The 14,798-nt window shown below is 41.5% G+C and overlaps 1 protein-coding gene across 1 annotated transcript in view; it reads right to left on the bottom strand.

Annotated features, from left to right (window-relative positions):
• The window catches only part of GALNT13 (polypeptide N-acetylgalactosaminyltransferase 13), a 93,299-nt gene that overhangs the window by 67,377 nt on the left and 11,124 nt on the right, over window positions 1-14,798 (bottom strand). Inside the window, exons 2-3 of the mRNA XM_068407408.1 lie at window positions 12,006-12,105; window positions 10,816-11,064 (exon numbers count right to left, since the gene is read on the bottom strand). Of these exons, the coding sequence (XP_068263509.1) occupies window positions 10,816-10,957 (142 nt within the window). The 5' untranslated portion in view covers window positions 10,958-11,064; window positions 12,006-12,105. The remainder of the gene's footprint in view (window positions 1-10,815; window positions 11,065-12,005; window positions 12,106-14,798) is intronic.

Genomic DNA, 14,798 nt, shown 5'->3' with positions numbered 1-14,798 from the left:
GTATTATTAATCTCACTCATATGAACACATATTTCTTCATGGGAACTTGATGGTAAGAACCTGGTTTGGTTTTTCTTTGTTTTAATACAGAGTAGAATCCCAAGGACAAGAAGGATGACATTGGGATGAATTTCATTCTGATTCTTCAGTCTTTATTATGCAAATGAATGCTCACTTCAGCTTGTCAGATTTGGCAATCAAGGCCCTGGAGAGCGTCTGTAGCTACAAACCTTCATTGCAGCATACACAAACACTCCGCACGAGATCTACTAAGAGAAGTCTCAAAGGCAGGCATTCAGATACAGAAACAATCGTGGCTTTACAACAGATATTAGGATTTCCAATTATTATTCAAATTCCATACTGTGCTAACACTGACAAACACAATTGTAAAGTATTTCTTAGTGATAAAAACAATTACTATTTATTTCCAAAGTTTCCCCAAAATTCCCCTAGCATCCTGCTTCAGGAAAAAAAAAAGTCAAAAAACGACCATAAAAACTACTTCTCTTCCTTGCAAAATAGAAAAGTCACAGCATACGAGGAGCTAACTTGATGTATCACCTATTATTCTGCTCAGTAATCTTGAGTTCTCCACTGTTTTGCTGTATTTCTTAAAATACAGAACTCATGCAAGATGAAACACTACTCTGCTGCGATGAAGTTTCAAACAGCAAGGAAGAGACTCAAATATACTGTGTAATTTGTAGAACAATTTCAAGATTATTTAAAATTGGATTAAGAAGGGCTGGTGGCAGCCTGAGCTTCACGTTTTTAAGGCTCAGTTCTTGCAAACAGACTATTTGCAGAGCTTCCCTGAGATCAATGAGGCTTCATTCACAGTCTGGAAGCGTGGCGTCAATAACAAGAAAGGAGTCGTAATTTTTAGACAATATCCACTATAAAAGCTCCTGATGATACAAGTACATGAGGTTTTCATGAGTCCTTCTTAGTTTTCATAAAACTGTTTTCTCCCGAGGTATTGATTGTCAATAAATTTTGCAAGCAAGTAGGTCTAAATGGTGACAGGTACTTTGCAAAAAAGAAAAGATAGTGCCTGAGAAGAATTTCCAGTAATCTTATGATTCATCTGTTGAACATAAAAAGTAAAACAGAAAATCTAAAATCCTCCAAAGCAGCTGGAACTGGAAAGAATATTCTGCCGTTGCCAAAGGAAAGCAGATCTGAAATTCTGGGTTTAATCCTCCTAAGAATGACTTGACATTTCTCAACACAGCTAGAAGACTGGCTTCCTTCTTCTGCCTTACAGCACAAACAATTTATGTATCTTGCTATCAGAGTAGCTGTTATTGAGAAAATTATCAGGGACAAAGCGAAATCAAACCACTCCCGAACTACACTCATGTATACACCGTGTAGTCGCAAGCACCCTCAGCCACTCACCATTTTAAACTGGCTCTCTCTCGTGCAAAGTATCAATTTCTAGAAAGGACGATACCTTTTCCTGCCCATCTTGCACATCCAACTAGCAGTAAGATCATTTCCCTTTAAGTATTTTCAATTTTTTACACGTTCCTGGTTTTGTATTTAGGATTTGATACTATACCTACATCATTAAAACCACTAATATTTATCAAACTCTCAGAGAAAGAAAATTGTCACCATTTATATAAAAACTATTTTTCTCTTGTACTATTATAGACATAAAAATTTAAGCTGTTACTGGAAGAATACAAACATTTATTAAATACATGCACCCCCAACCAGCGAGACACGTCTATGCCTACACTTCATTCCTGAGCTCCACCTTGACAAACATGCCTGGTGCCAAGATGAAGCAATGAAACAAAATAATGAAAAGCTTAACTGAAAACACAGAATCCCAGAATCAGTCAGGTTGGAAGAGCCCTCTGGGATCATCGAGTCCAACCATTGCCCTGACACCACCATGGCAACTAGACCAGGGCACTAAGTGCCATGGCCAGGCTTTTCTTAAACCCCTCCAGAGATGGTGACTCCACCACCTCCCTGGGCAGCCCCTTCCAATGGCTAATGACCCTTGCTGAGAAGAAATGCTTCCTAATGGCCAACCTGAACCTCCCCTGGTGAAACTTGAGGCTGTGTCCTCTTGTCCTATCGCTGGTTGCCTGAGAGAAGAGGCCGACTCCCACTCCACTACAACCTGGGAGAACAGTGAGATACATTTAAAGGAAGAAGAGCCAGTACAACCTGATAAGCTCTACAGCACCTGCCACCTGGAAAACTCTAGACAGGCTTTATGAGGACAGCTGGAAAGCACTTGGATACCAGGGATAATTATTGTCAACACGATACAGTTTTTACACTTCAAAACAGTGTGAGATATTCAAGAGAAAAAAACAAAAATAAACAAGCCAAAAAACCCAGCAGTTTATCGCCTTCTCACTTAAAATCTGAAGCGTTACGTAAAATTAACAATATTTCATTCATACCTTCAGGATACAGGACAGACCCACATAAGCTTTTCACACCGACAGTTTACTTCTGAAACATCAACCAAAAAGCTAAGAAGAATCATTATAAAATCCTTAATGTATCAGAACAACAAAAAAAAAATTACATTTCAACAAATAACCCAGGGACTGACAAGAGCAAGTTTCCAGACAGCTTTAAAATGCAGTCCTACCACATACTGCCCTGGAGTTATCCAACTTTTGGCAGCAAGAGAGAACATAATCTCAATTTTCTCACTGCCATGCCATTTTTCTGTCAGCTGCTAGAGATGGAAAGTACTTCTGACACCTTCCAATATTTCTGTGTTTACTGTCAACAAGCTAAGAGTGCAGTTTTCAATATCCACTAAACAATTCCCCAGATATTTGTACTGAAACACAGTTCAGCTCAGAAGACTGGCCACAGTTAAGATGGACTGTGTGATACACAAGAATGCTGACACACATTTTCATACTGCAAACCTGAATTTTTTAATTGTATCTACTTATTAGAACAAGCAGAGCATCCTTCACACTTGTAAATAACTCAGAAAGTTTTCCTCAGTAGCATCTCTGAGGTTTTCACGTTGGGTTCCAACACACTTGTTCAGATAAATGAAGATAAGGAAGGTACTCCAAATGTCAGTGAAGTATAATAAAGGTAATATTGTTCATTCCCACCAACCTTTGATTGACAGATTTTCTTATTATTTGGAAACATATCACAGATTTTACTTCATTTCAATCACAGAACTACTAACAATATTTCAAAACACTGCGTACATAAGCAATGACTTTTTTTTCCCCTTGCCAATTTTTTCATAAAGTTGTTACCCTAAATTCTTAAGTAGTATAAAAGCAATGGAAAAAAAAAATCATAAACCTTTCTGGTGGTACAGAACCTCTCATTGTGTGGGAGAGAAGGAAGGATGAGCGAGGGGGCATGGCCTTCACTAGACTTTTGGCTTGAGCAACTTCTATAGCTTAAGCACGTGTACACTGTAAGGATATACGTGTCATACTTTGCCAGGGGAGGTTCAGGTTGGACATTAGGAAGCATTTCTTCTCAGCAAGGGTCATTAGACATTGGAAGGGGCTGCCCAGGGAGGTGGTGGAGTCACCATCTCTGGAGGGGTTGAAGAAAAGCCTGGCCATGGCACTTAGTGCCCTGGTCTAGTTGCCATGGTGGTGTCAGGGCAACGGTTGGACTCGATGATCCCAGAGGGCTCTTCCAACCTCATTGATTCTGTGATTCTGTTATGGAACAATATCACTACAGGAAGAAATACCTGCCAATTCCCCTGCGGATGGGAGTCCAGTGTGCTAGAAAACATGACATTTTCTGGCTGGAGCTTGTTCGTTCAAACCAGGGAGCCCCCCACCTCTCAGCAACACAACTTCCATTTATTTTTAAGTTTGCAATCAGAAAAAGGCATCTGCTATGCAAGTTTTCCCTCAAGCTTCAGCAATGCTTTTTTCTTGAACTGTGATGAAGCCCTATAAATAAACTGAATGTGTTGTCACAATATCCAAATCAGCCCTTCAGATTTTATTTGTCAACAAGTTTGTGACAAGATTTCAGTGCAATGTACACACTCATCCCTCCATCTATTAAATCTTTATGGGATGCTATTAAAAATATTTGCTCCCATTGTTAGTGCAGACAGTCCAACGCATGCAGTAATCTGATAAACATGTTACTATGGGAACCACCAAAATATGAATGCCTTCTTTTCTAAACTTGGCCATAACCCTGAACTTTTATTGCAGCATCCAAATGTTTCATTCACTTGCTTTATACAATCATAACACAGACCTTTTCTCTTTAAAAAAATGCATAAATACATTGCAGGATTTGAATCAATGAACCTTCCTCTTATACTGAGTTCTCTTCAAAATAGTATTTTAATAATTTCTACCAATTCCTTGACAAATCCTTTTTGTAGCACTTGAGAACAGTTAACGCCACAGAAACAAAAATCTGCATAAAAGCATTAGACACCAAAATAATATTAAAGATTTGTCACCGCTTCATGAAAATCTAAAACATACATTGACATTACAAAGCTGCACTAAAAGCATTATTCACGTTGCAGAGACAAGCACTCAAAATTACAATTTCACCTCATTACTCATATACACTCACTTTAATTAATCACACTTGCTTTACAATTACTGTTTCAATCACGGCACATGCTCCCCATTTTATTTAGAGAGCAGTATTTACTTCCCCCAAGCTCACTACATATTTTAGTCTTAATCTGGACCGAAAACTGCCAACAACAACTGCCTTCAAAGACAGCTTTCCAAATAGGAACCACTAAATTTAACTCACATATTTGAATTTGAAATTAAAAGTTAGAGGTTTTTCTCCAGTAAAGTCCTTTTCCATTTCAAATTCCTTAACCGTGAATGAAGGAAAAACACAACAACAAATGCACAAAACCCCCTCTCTGACTCCAAGGCATGTTCTTCCCAACAAGATGCCTACAGACACGTTAAGATCCTCTCTCACTCAACTGCTGCACCAGGCACAATAAACCCAACACCCTCCTGGCATGGCAGAAACTTGGGGGATGATACAATTCTCTAAGAGTATTTGAGGTTGTGGATGGAAGGCCATGCATAGAGGCAGATGAAAAGACATGAGGTCTTTCTACTTTTCAGAGTAATGTTCCTCCTCCTATCAACAGCAGCTCAACAGGAGAAGCTGCACCTTTGACTCCATACCACACCTTCTTCATAAGGTCCTTTTTAATCTCACAGCTTGGAATTTAACATCGTTCCAGTATGGTTTAAACATTCCCTTCCCTGTAAGCTCATTCTGCTGAGTAAATAGACTTCTAGTTTGTGCACTGTCTTCGTTTAGCCCACACCCGGGGCTAAACAAGAGCAGTTTTTCTCTCACCCAATGTCCCTTCCCCGAATGAGGAAGGGAATTGGGAAAAGGAGAGGGAGACTTGTGGGATGAAGTTAATCAGATTTAATTAAATGAAGAAATCAATATAAATGACAACACAAAACAGACAAAAGTATACTCATCCACAGATCACTGGCAAGTTGCTCCAGGAATCACAACGAGGAAGAGGGAGAAGGGAGGAGAGGCAAGGAGAGCAGGAAAAGCCCCCACCTCTTCCCAGCAAACCCTCTCTTCTATAGTGAGCTTGATGTCAATGATATAGAACACACCTGTGGGCCAACCAGGGCCAGCTGCCCTGGATTTAACTTCTAAGGGCCTTGATCACCATGGCTGGCCACAAACTGACACCAAATCCCAGTGAAACCAGGACATGCATAAAAAAAAAAAAAGAGACTTCTGCTTTTTATCAAAGCAAGACTGCTTCTTCAAACAGACCCAAAAGCATCCTGTCCTGCCAGTTGTATTGTACATTTCAGAAGAACCACCTGCTGGGAACATTAGATTGAACGTGATGAGTTCACAGCATGAGAAAGACTGCCTTTGCAACCCCTTCCTGGGGCAGCTGCCTTTCCACTTCTGCTGTTTCGCCCGTTCACTCCCACGTGCTCTAAACGAGCCCAGAAACAGTCCCACCCAGAGAGACCTCGAGAACCAGCTTTTTGGAAAGAAACAAACCCATCCTTGACAAACCCTTGACACTGTTGTCATTAACCCTAGCACTGCACGTGGCCAAGCTGTACAGCTCTTAGCTGGAAGCCAAACGAGGAATACATCCTGCACCGACACGGAGCAGAAGAGCCCAAGACGAGTCAGAACACCAGACAAACCAAGCACTGGTTTCTCCTGTGCCACGCTGAATCCACAGCTGGCTCAGGCTGAGTAAGGGTCCTTCAAGAGGCAACACAACACATCATGAATACTCTCAAACTTCAGAAACCAAGGGATGGCAGTGGTGTGCCTCCCATCAGTTTACTCAGTGCCCAGGCTCCTCAAGTCCTCGTGCACCCACCCTACAAGCTAAACATTATGGATGTCTGGCTTTTTTTGGACTTGCCAACTCGTTCCTTCCTTTCAAAGCCCTGTCTAAGCAAACTGCTGACTGGTGCACCTTGGCTCTCGATGTTTTAAATCTCCAAGTCAGCTTTGCCTCCTGCTTTTGCGGGAAGGGCTGCACAGAGAGGAGAGCCCTCTCCCCAGCCTGCTCTCTCCTATCAGCAGCGCTGCTAAGTGCTGCCCTGGCCCCGCTTCTACTACACAATATGCATTTTATTCCCATTTGGGGAGAAGCCAGACCCAGCTTCTACTTGATGTGATGCTCTCCATAAAACCTATACCTCTCATAGCTCTTCTGAAATGGTTCAGGCATGGTCAGACCTACTTTAAACTTCCTGAAACTCAACATAAAACCTGAGTTTCCAGGGAAATCTCTGCTTTTGAGCAGGTTGCTACAAGATGCAAGGAGCCTCGGGGAACGGGAAGGGACTGCCACCCTGTTTCTATGTTATTGATTGCTCTTGAAAGAGCTTCCCCATAGTCTGTTTGACGCACTTTCTGGGAACTTACTCCTCCGTCACCTCCTCAAGATTTATCAGACAACGTTCCCCAAACAACACTGCGTCAGGCACCCCAAGGCATATTCAACCTACACTAAAACGTTAGGAGAAAGCAGCAGTGCCGTAACTCGAGCCCCTGGATGGGGACCCTACACGAAGGGGAAGCAGAACCGCTGACCTGCTGATAGGATATTTTCACAGTTTCTGCATACGCCACTGATAAACAGAGGCTGGTAAAGGCTGCCCAATATTAATTGTCTTCCAAAGTAGGAAGGAAGTTTAAGAAATGTGTTGTGTCTTTCAACAGTGGCACAAAAATAAATGCAATTAAAAATGACTTGACAGAAAGGCAGCTCGGGGTTGATTAGGATAACACTTGCGAGGTGTGGAGTCATACCACTAACCCACCTCGCTCCCATAACACTCAGCTTTTATACTGGTCACTTGTACACTTAAGAGATCTTTCCTCTCTAATTAACGACAAGGGTGATGGATTAAGTGATTTCAAATACGGGATTACCACGTCCAATTCAAATTTCTATTAGCATATTGATTCTTGTTGTGTCTTTTTGAATATCCTTGTGGAAATACTGTAATTATGGTGCTTTTTATGTTTACAGATAATCTGCACTCTCAATTAGAGGTATTCGGAGACTGACAAATACACTATTAATAAAGACAAAGGTGATAGCACCCATGCAGGTACTTTGCAGCAAAAAAAGCAGCACTACATTTCCATCATAATAGCTCATGGCACTTACTGTAAAGAGGTTTTAGAAGCCTGTTGGATTGGAAGCTACAGAAGCTGAAAAAGCATTTCTAATTACTCCACCAGAACACACATCGTTTCAGCAGAAATAAGTGAAGACATTTTGCTAAATCTCCATAACAATGTGAAAAATTACTCTGGATTTGTTTTGTTTTCAAATATGCACACTGACACGGCAATACGTATGACTATCTATATAACAAGAAATATTTAGGACACTGGAAAAACCCAAAAGTCAGAGAAATGAACTTTGACTTTGAGTGGGAGTCGGCCTCTTCTCCCAGGCAACCAGCAATAGGACAAGAGGACACAGCCTCAAGCTTCGCCAGGGGAGGTTCAGGTTGGCCATTAGGAAGCATTTCTTCTCAGCAAGGGTCATTAGCCATTGGAAGGGGCTGCCAAGGGAGGTGGTGGAGTCACCATCTCTGGAGGGGTTTAAGAAAAGCCTGGACATGGCACTTAGTGCCCTGGTCTAGTTGCCATGGTGGTGTCAGGGCAATGGTTGGACTCGATGAGCCCAGAGGGCTCTTCCAACCTGATTGATTCTGTCATTCTGTGACTGGAATATAAGTTGAATTCAAGAACACACACACTTATTTGGAACAGGCTGTACAGCATTTCAGGTCTGGGGATATCCTAACATAAAACCCCACAAACTAAGTTCCCAAATCTCCAGTGATACCTGCCAGCGAGAAAAGGTGGTTTTGTGGCAATTATTTATGCAAGTCATTGGTTAGTGAATTAACAGCTGTCACCTCCTAAACAACGTTTTCCTAAAACCAAAATCTTTTAAATGAGACTGTTCAGCGACTTTTATTTATTGGAATTGTTGTCATTTAAGTCCATATGTCACCAAGCAGAGCAGAGGTATCAGTGAAGGATGTGTTTTTAAATTCTACAGCATTGGCTTTTTTTTTTCCTCCCTCCCTTTTAAACAACCAATCAAAAACTTAAGGATAAAGTAGATTAACTCTCCTTTTTCTTATCCTGTTCCTCTGTGGCAGAAGCCTTCTAGAATTTCCGTAATCTCACAAAAAAAGGCACGCAATCATTTTCCAATAAAACTATACTAGTGTCCCCAAACCTTACATACACTTCCATCATTTTGTAAAAAAGTATTATAATGAAATATTCCTCCGGGATCACGTAGAATATGCAAAGTATAGTAACAGACTCAATATTCCTCTTTATCTGGCTTTAAAGTAGAAATAATGTTATATATTCAATATAACTTTCTTCTCAGAACTGACAGCAAGGAGTGTTGCTTTCAGAATTTCTGTGCAGAAACCTCACCTCTTTGTAACAGGCACAGCACGGAGAGCTCAATAGGTTGAATGTAAAAGAAAAAGTCATTTCAAGTAGTCAAATGCAACAGAGCCCTTCAAAAGAAAAGTCAAGTATTGAATAGTATTGTGCTGACCAAAAAAAAAGCCTCAAAAAGGTGAATTTATACTGCTAAGTTCCAGATATTTTCATTTAAATTTGAGTGGTGGTGGCAGGGACAGGTGTTTATGCATATTTTTTAAACCTATATTGTTTTAAAAGTTGTTAATGTTCAAATAAAATCTATCAGTCTAATATTTAATATTTTTCTTTACAAATTATCCAATTACACAGCAAAAAAATGCAACTGATTAAAGACATTTCACAAAATGTCATCAATTTTGAGAAAATTCCAATGCATACTTCAGAAACAATCTATGATCACTTTTCTGCTGCTGACAGTAGAGGTAAAATGGGTTGTTTTACCCACGATATGCCACATTCTTGCCTAGTATTTGTTTAAAAATACAGTAATTCAGTTACAAAGGGAAAAAAAAAACTGACAACAAGCAATATCTTTTTCCTTTGGAAAAATAACCGATTTTTTTTATTTTTAATATCATGTAGCTATTTATATGATTGGAAGGTGAAAGTGAAGTCTTGCAAATACATTTTAAGGGCTGCTATGTGACAAACCCATCACTGAATGGTATTTTCATTTCAAATTATTGCAAAGTTACCAACTCAACTGAACCAGAACCCTGAAGCCCTTTTAGAAGGATGACCATGATTTATCCTGTGGACAAAACTGAGGCTCAGTAGTTTAACACACATGTATTCATGAAGAGAGGAACAGCATCAGACACAATTTTTGTCTATAGTCAACACGTTACAAAAGCAGCTGCTCTAGTTCTCACTGATCTTGTTCCAATCCTATTAGGGACTCAAAGTATCCTCCTCCTTCCATATGCTGAACCTAAACTCCTTAAGAACAGGACGTTAAGTTACAACGAAAAACAAACACCTGTATTTTATAATTTTATAATATTATATAATTTTATATATATATAATTTTATATTTATAACATAAATAATTTTATAAATTTCTACTCCCTCTTCTTCTTGTGCATTACCCATAGATTTACAGTCTTAACTGCATTCCAGAGTCAACGTTACAGCTTCTACAGGTCACTTTCAAGCTCATGGCAAGTACTGAACTGCAGGTACTTGTGTCTTTTGGATGCACAGAAGCACATGATCTGTCCTGTCAATGACTGCTCTGGAAATCAGCAATTACAAACTCCAAACCTTGTAGCTTCTGTCAAGGCTCAGTTTTCATGAACTCCCCTTTAGTAAACTCCATTGCTAAAAATATTTGGAGTGAGATAAGAATCTATGCTCCATCTGCATTTGAGACTCAATCCTAATGTTCTCATGTGGTAGAAGGAATCTAAGTAACTCTTAAAATGATTGCTTCAGCCAGAGTTAAGAGTTTAAAAGCAAGCTTACAAGTAAGTATCTCTCACAAATGAGAAAAGCAGCATAGAGCATCGATTCTCTGGTAGGTCAAATGACTTCTGATAAAAGAGGTTCTTAATATGTTTACTTCGGTTTTCTCTTCCACGTATTGGAGACATTTTATTAGTGTTGATGAAGAAAACATAGAAGACTCGGGCTTCGTTATGGCAAAGGTCAAACACTAAGATAAATGAAAGCAATTCAGAAACCACTAAAGCACTACAGAATCAAAGTACTTCAGAACCTGGTATTTTGTCTGTTTGAATGGGAAAAATAATTTAGAAAGTACAGAGAAACATAGATTCTTTTTTTAATTATTTGGCCTCATATATGACCTTCAAAGATAGACTTGGCACTTACCCCTCAGAGCAGGCAGCAGAGACCTCTCCTTCTTGTCATCACATTTATTGCATTCACTAAAGTATAATAGTAAAAAGACGTCCACAAGCACCCACATGAGAGAAGTGGCAAGAACCACCTTGCAGTAAACAAATCTCCTCATCGCTTTACTTGGTTTCTAGCTCAGACGCTGAGGAAAGACAGCAGTTGCTGAGATGTATCAAACTCCCACAGTCAAAATCCAACATGGAAGCAAAGACAAGCATCCCACTGCAAGCAAAGAAAAAAAAACATCTGAATTAGCTAACGAGTACACACAGTTTGAACTGACAAATGGATAGGGAAGTGCAGTGTGGAGATGTTTAAAATGTTTTTTAGGAAGCATTTCTTCTCAGCAAGGGTCATTAGCCATTGGAAGGGGCTGCCCAGGGAGGTGGTGGAGTCCCCATCTCTGGAGGGGTTTAAGAAAAGCCTGGCCATGGCACTTAGTGCCCTGGTCTAGTTGCCATGGTGGTGTCAGGGCAATGGTTGGACTCGATGATCCCACAGGGCTCTTCCAACCTCACTGATTCTGTGATTCTGTGAAAATATCTGGTGCTTTCCATATATGCAGGTACCTTCTGGTTTCTGCCATCCTTCTACGAATACCTACCATTTTGACCTGCATACGTCACGGACAGTCTACATAACTTGCCTTCATTTAGAAACACATGCAACATATATACACCTTTCATGCAATGTAACAAATTTTAATAAAGGTTACACAAAACGACAACAAAGCAGTGCTATCAGACAGCTCTAGCTGATGTTCATCGCTTTATTGAACATTAGACATATTGACACAAAGAGGAAAACCGGAAGTTTCCTTTTCCTCAAATAATGTGTTTATAATGCTATTTTAAATAGCATTATAAATGGCCTCCGAACACTAAAATCAAATTAATTTTTATCTTGCAGAAAAATTTTGAACAGCACCTTACTACCACCAAGGATGCTGGCAAAAGAACGCTGCAGTCACTCACAGAATCAACCAGGTTGGAAGAGCCCTCTGGGCTCATCGAGTCCAACCATTGCCCTGACACCACCATGGCAACTAGACCAGGGCACTAAGTGCCATGTCCAGGCTTTTCTTAAACCCCTCCAGAGGTGGTGACTCCACCACCTCCCTGGGCAGCCCCTTCCAATGGCTAATGACATCACCTCACACTTACCATTAGAAGCTGCATTCCACGTCAGGATGGGGAGCTCTGCTTCGGCCATGCTCCCGAAGCACTGCCTTAGCACTGAACCACTGGATAACCTCCCAAGTGCCTGTAAAGGAAAACAATCAGAAGAAAGTCCTTATCAATTGACTGTCTTTTCCAGAGCATAAAGAAGTTTCTTATAATTTAAAAAAAGCTCTCACAAATTTTCTCCATATTTTAACCTACCTATCTTAAGTAAATGTGATTTTATACATGACACTTCTCTATCTTAGCTCTGAAAAACCCTCAGCTTCTCCATCCAGCAGTATCACAACCCGTAACCTCTGTGGTTTAACTCACTCCTGGCCCCGCTTCCTTTACACATCGTTGCACTCCTGCCACATCCACTAGTAGACTGGGTTTCTGTCCCTCCCAAAGCGATCTCCCCAGGGAGCACAGTCACACCAACCCCCGCAGCACGCGGGGAGACGAGAACCAGGCAACGAGTCCAGTTCATCTTCTTGTTTAAACAGTATTTCCAGGTGAAAAACAGTGCCGAGGGAGCCTCTGTAACAGGTCATTTGTATTTCAAATAATTCCAGAATATAAGAAATTTACATTACATTTTAATTACAGTTCATTTGAACCAATGAGATGGAAGAGATGGAATTATTTAAATACAGTTTTTCAAATTATTCTTGAAGCGCTATTTTACTACGTAACCATTAATACAGTTTTCCATCTGTCTTAAATCTAAACACAACCAATAGCTCCTGGTCTTGCTGAAGCAATTCACAGCCAGGAGATTTAAAATTTCAAGGGCTCAGGGATGTTTCAGGTTAGCCGAATTCATTTTCATGCTAATCAACAGGAACAGTTTAATTATAGGAAGAAAATTACAAAGAAAAAAAACAAATTAACAGAGATCTTCATTAGAAAAAAAAAGAGAGGAGAAAAGAGCTGGAGTGTTAACCCTCCCCACGCAGCCTCGGTCACCATGGTGGCTGTAATTGGCTTTTGTAGCGTTGAGTAGAATAGTTACTTGTTCAGCACCAGCTGAGACACAAAGGCACTTCCTCCCCAGGACCTTCATCATACAGAAGAACTTTTTTCTTCATCAGTTCTTGTTTTAATATAAGTAATGACATGTAATATATATGTATATATACATTATATATGTAATATATATGTAATAATGACAAGTGCAGCCTGCCATGAAATGCCCCTGGCCTCAAGCTCGAACCATTAACCTAGTCCTGGGTTGCTTCGCTACAGAAGTGATTACTAGTGGTAAGGAACCAAGCCTTCTGCTCTTCATGTCCTATAAATACCTTTTTTTTAAATACCCCATGTATGAGTCCAAGTTGGGGACAGACCTGTTGGAGAGCAGCGTAGGGGAAAGGGACCTGGGGGTCCTAGTGGACAGCAGGATGACCATGAGCCAGCAGTGTGCCCTTGTGGCCAAGAAGGCCAATGGCATCCTGGGGTGGATTAGAAGGGGTGTGGTCAGCAGGTCAAGAGAGGTTCTCCTCCCCCTCTGCTCTGCCCTGGTGAGGCCGCATCTGGAGTATTGTGTCCAGTTCTGGGCCCCTCAGTTCAAGAAGGACAGGGAACTGCTAGAGAGAGTCCAGCGCAGAGCCACGAAGATGATTAAGGGGGTGGAACATCTCCCTTCTGAGGAGAGGCTGAGGGAGCTGGGTCTCTTTAGCTTGGAGAAGAGGAGACTGAGGGGTGACCTCATTAATGTTTATAAATATGTAAAGGGCAAGTGTCATGAGGGTGGAGCCAGGCTCTTCTCAGTGACATCCCTTGACAGGACACAGGGCAATGGGTGCAAGCTGGAACACAGGAGGTTCCACAGAAATATGAGGAAAAACTTCTTTACGGTGAGGGTGACCAAACACTGGAACAGGCTGCTCAGAGAGGGTGTGGAGTCTCCTTCTCTGGAGACATTCAAAACCCGCCTGGACGCGTTCCTGTGTGATATGGTCTAGGTAACGCTGCTCCGGCAGGGGATTGGACTAGATGATCTTTCGAGGTCCCTTCCAATCCCTGACATTCTGTGATTCTGTGACAGACTGGAGAGCTGGGCAAAGAGGAACCTCATGAGGTTCAACAAGAATAAGTGCAGAGTCCTGCACCTGGGAAGGAGTAATAAAATGCACCAGTCCAGGGTAGGAGGGGATCTGCTAGAGAGCAGCTCCGTGGAGAAGGATCTTGGAGTCCTGGTGGACAACAAGTTATCCATGGGACAGCAATGTGCCCTTGTGGCCAAGAAGGCCAATGGCATCCTGGGGTGCATTAAGAAGAGTGTGTCCAGCAGATCGAGGGAGGTCCTCCTCCCCCTCTACCCTACCCTGGTGAGACCTCACCTGGAGTATTGCGTTCAGTTCTGGGCTCCCCAGTTCAAGAGGGACAGAGATCTACTGGAGAGAGTCCAGTGGAGGGCTATGAGGATGATGAAGGGACTGGAACAGGTGTTCCAGGTTGAGAGACCTGGGGCTTTTGAGTCTGGAGAAGAGAAGACTGAGAGGGGATCTGATTAATGGGTATAAATAGCTGAGGGCTGGGTGTCAAGAGGAAAGGAGCAACCTCTTGTCACTTGTGCCCTGCGATAGGACAAGGGGCAATGGATGTGAGCTGGAGCACGGGAAGTTCAACCTCAACATGAGGAAGAACTTCTTCACTGTGAGGGTTACAGAGCACTGGAACAGGCTCCCCACAGAGGTTGTGGAGTCTCCTTCTCTGGAGACTTTCAAGCCCCGTCTGGATGCGTTCCTGTGTGACCTGCCCTAGACTGGTCCTGCTCTGGCAGGGGGT

This window comes from Nyctibius grandis, chromosome 9, assembly GCF_013368605.1.
Source record: "Nyctibius grandis isolate bNycGra1 chromosome 9, bNycGra1.pri, whole genome shotgun sequence".
NCBI classification, from domain to species: Eukaryota; Metazoa; Chordata; class Aves; order Nyctibiiformes; family Nyctibiidae; genus Nyctibius; species Nyctibius grandis.
Note: the sequence above shows the minus strand (reverse complement) of the source record. Positions and strands in the feature narration are given on the sequence as shown.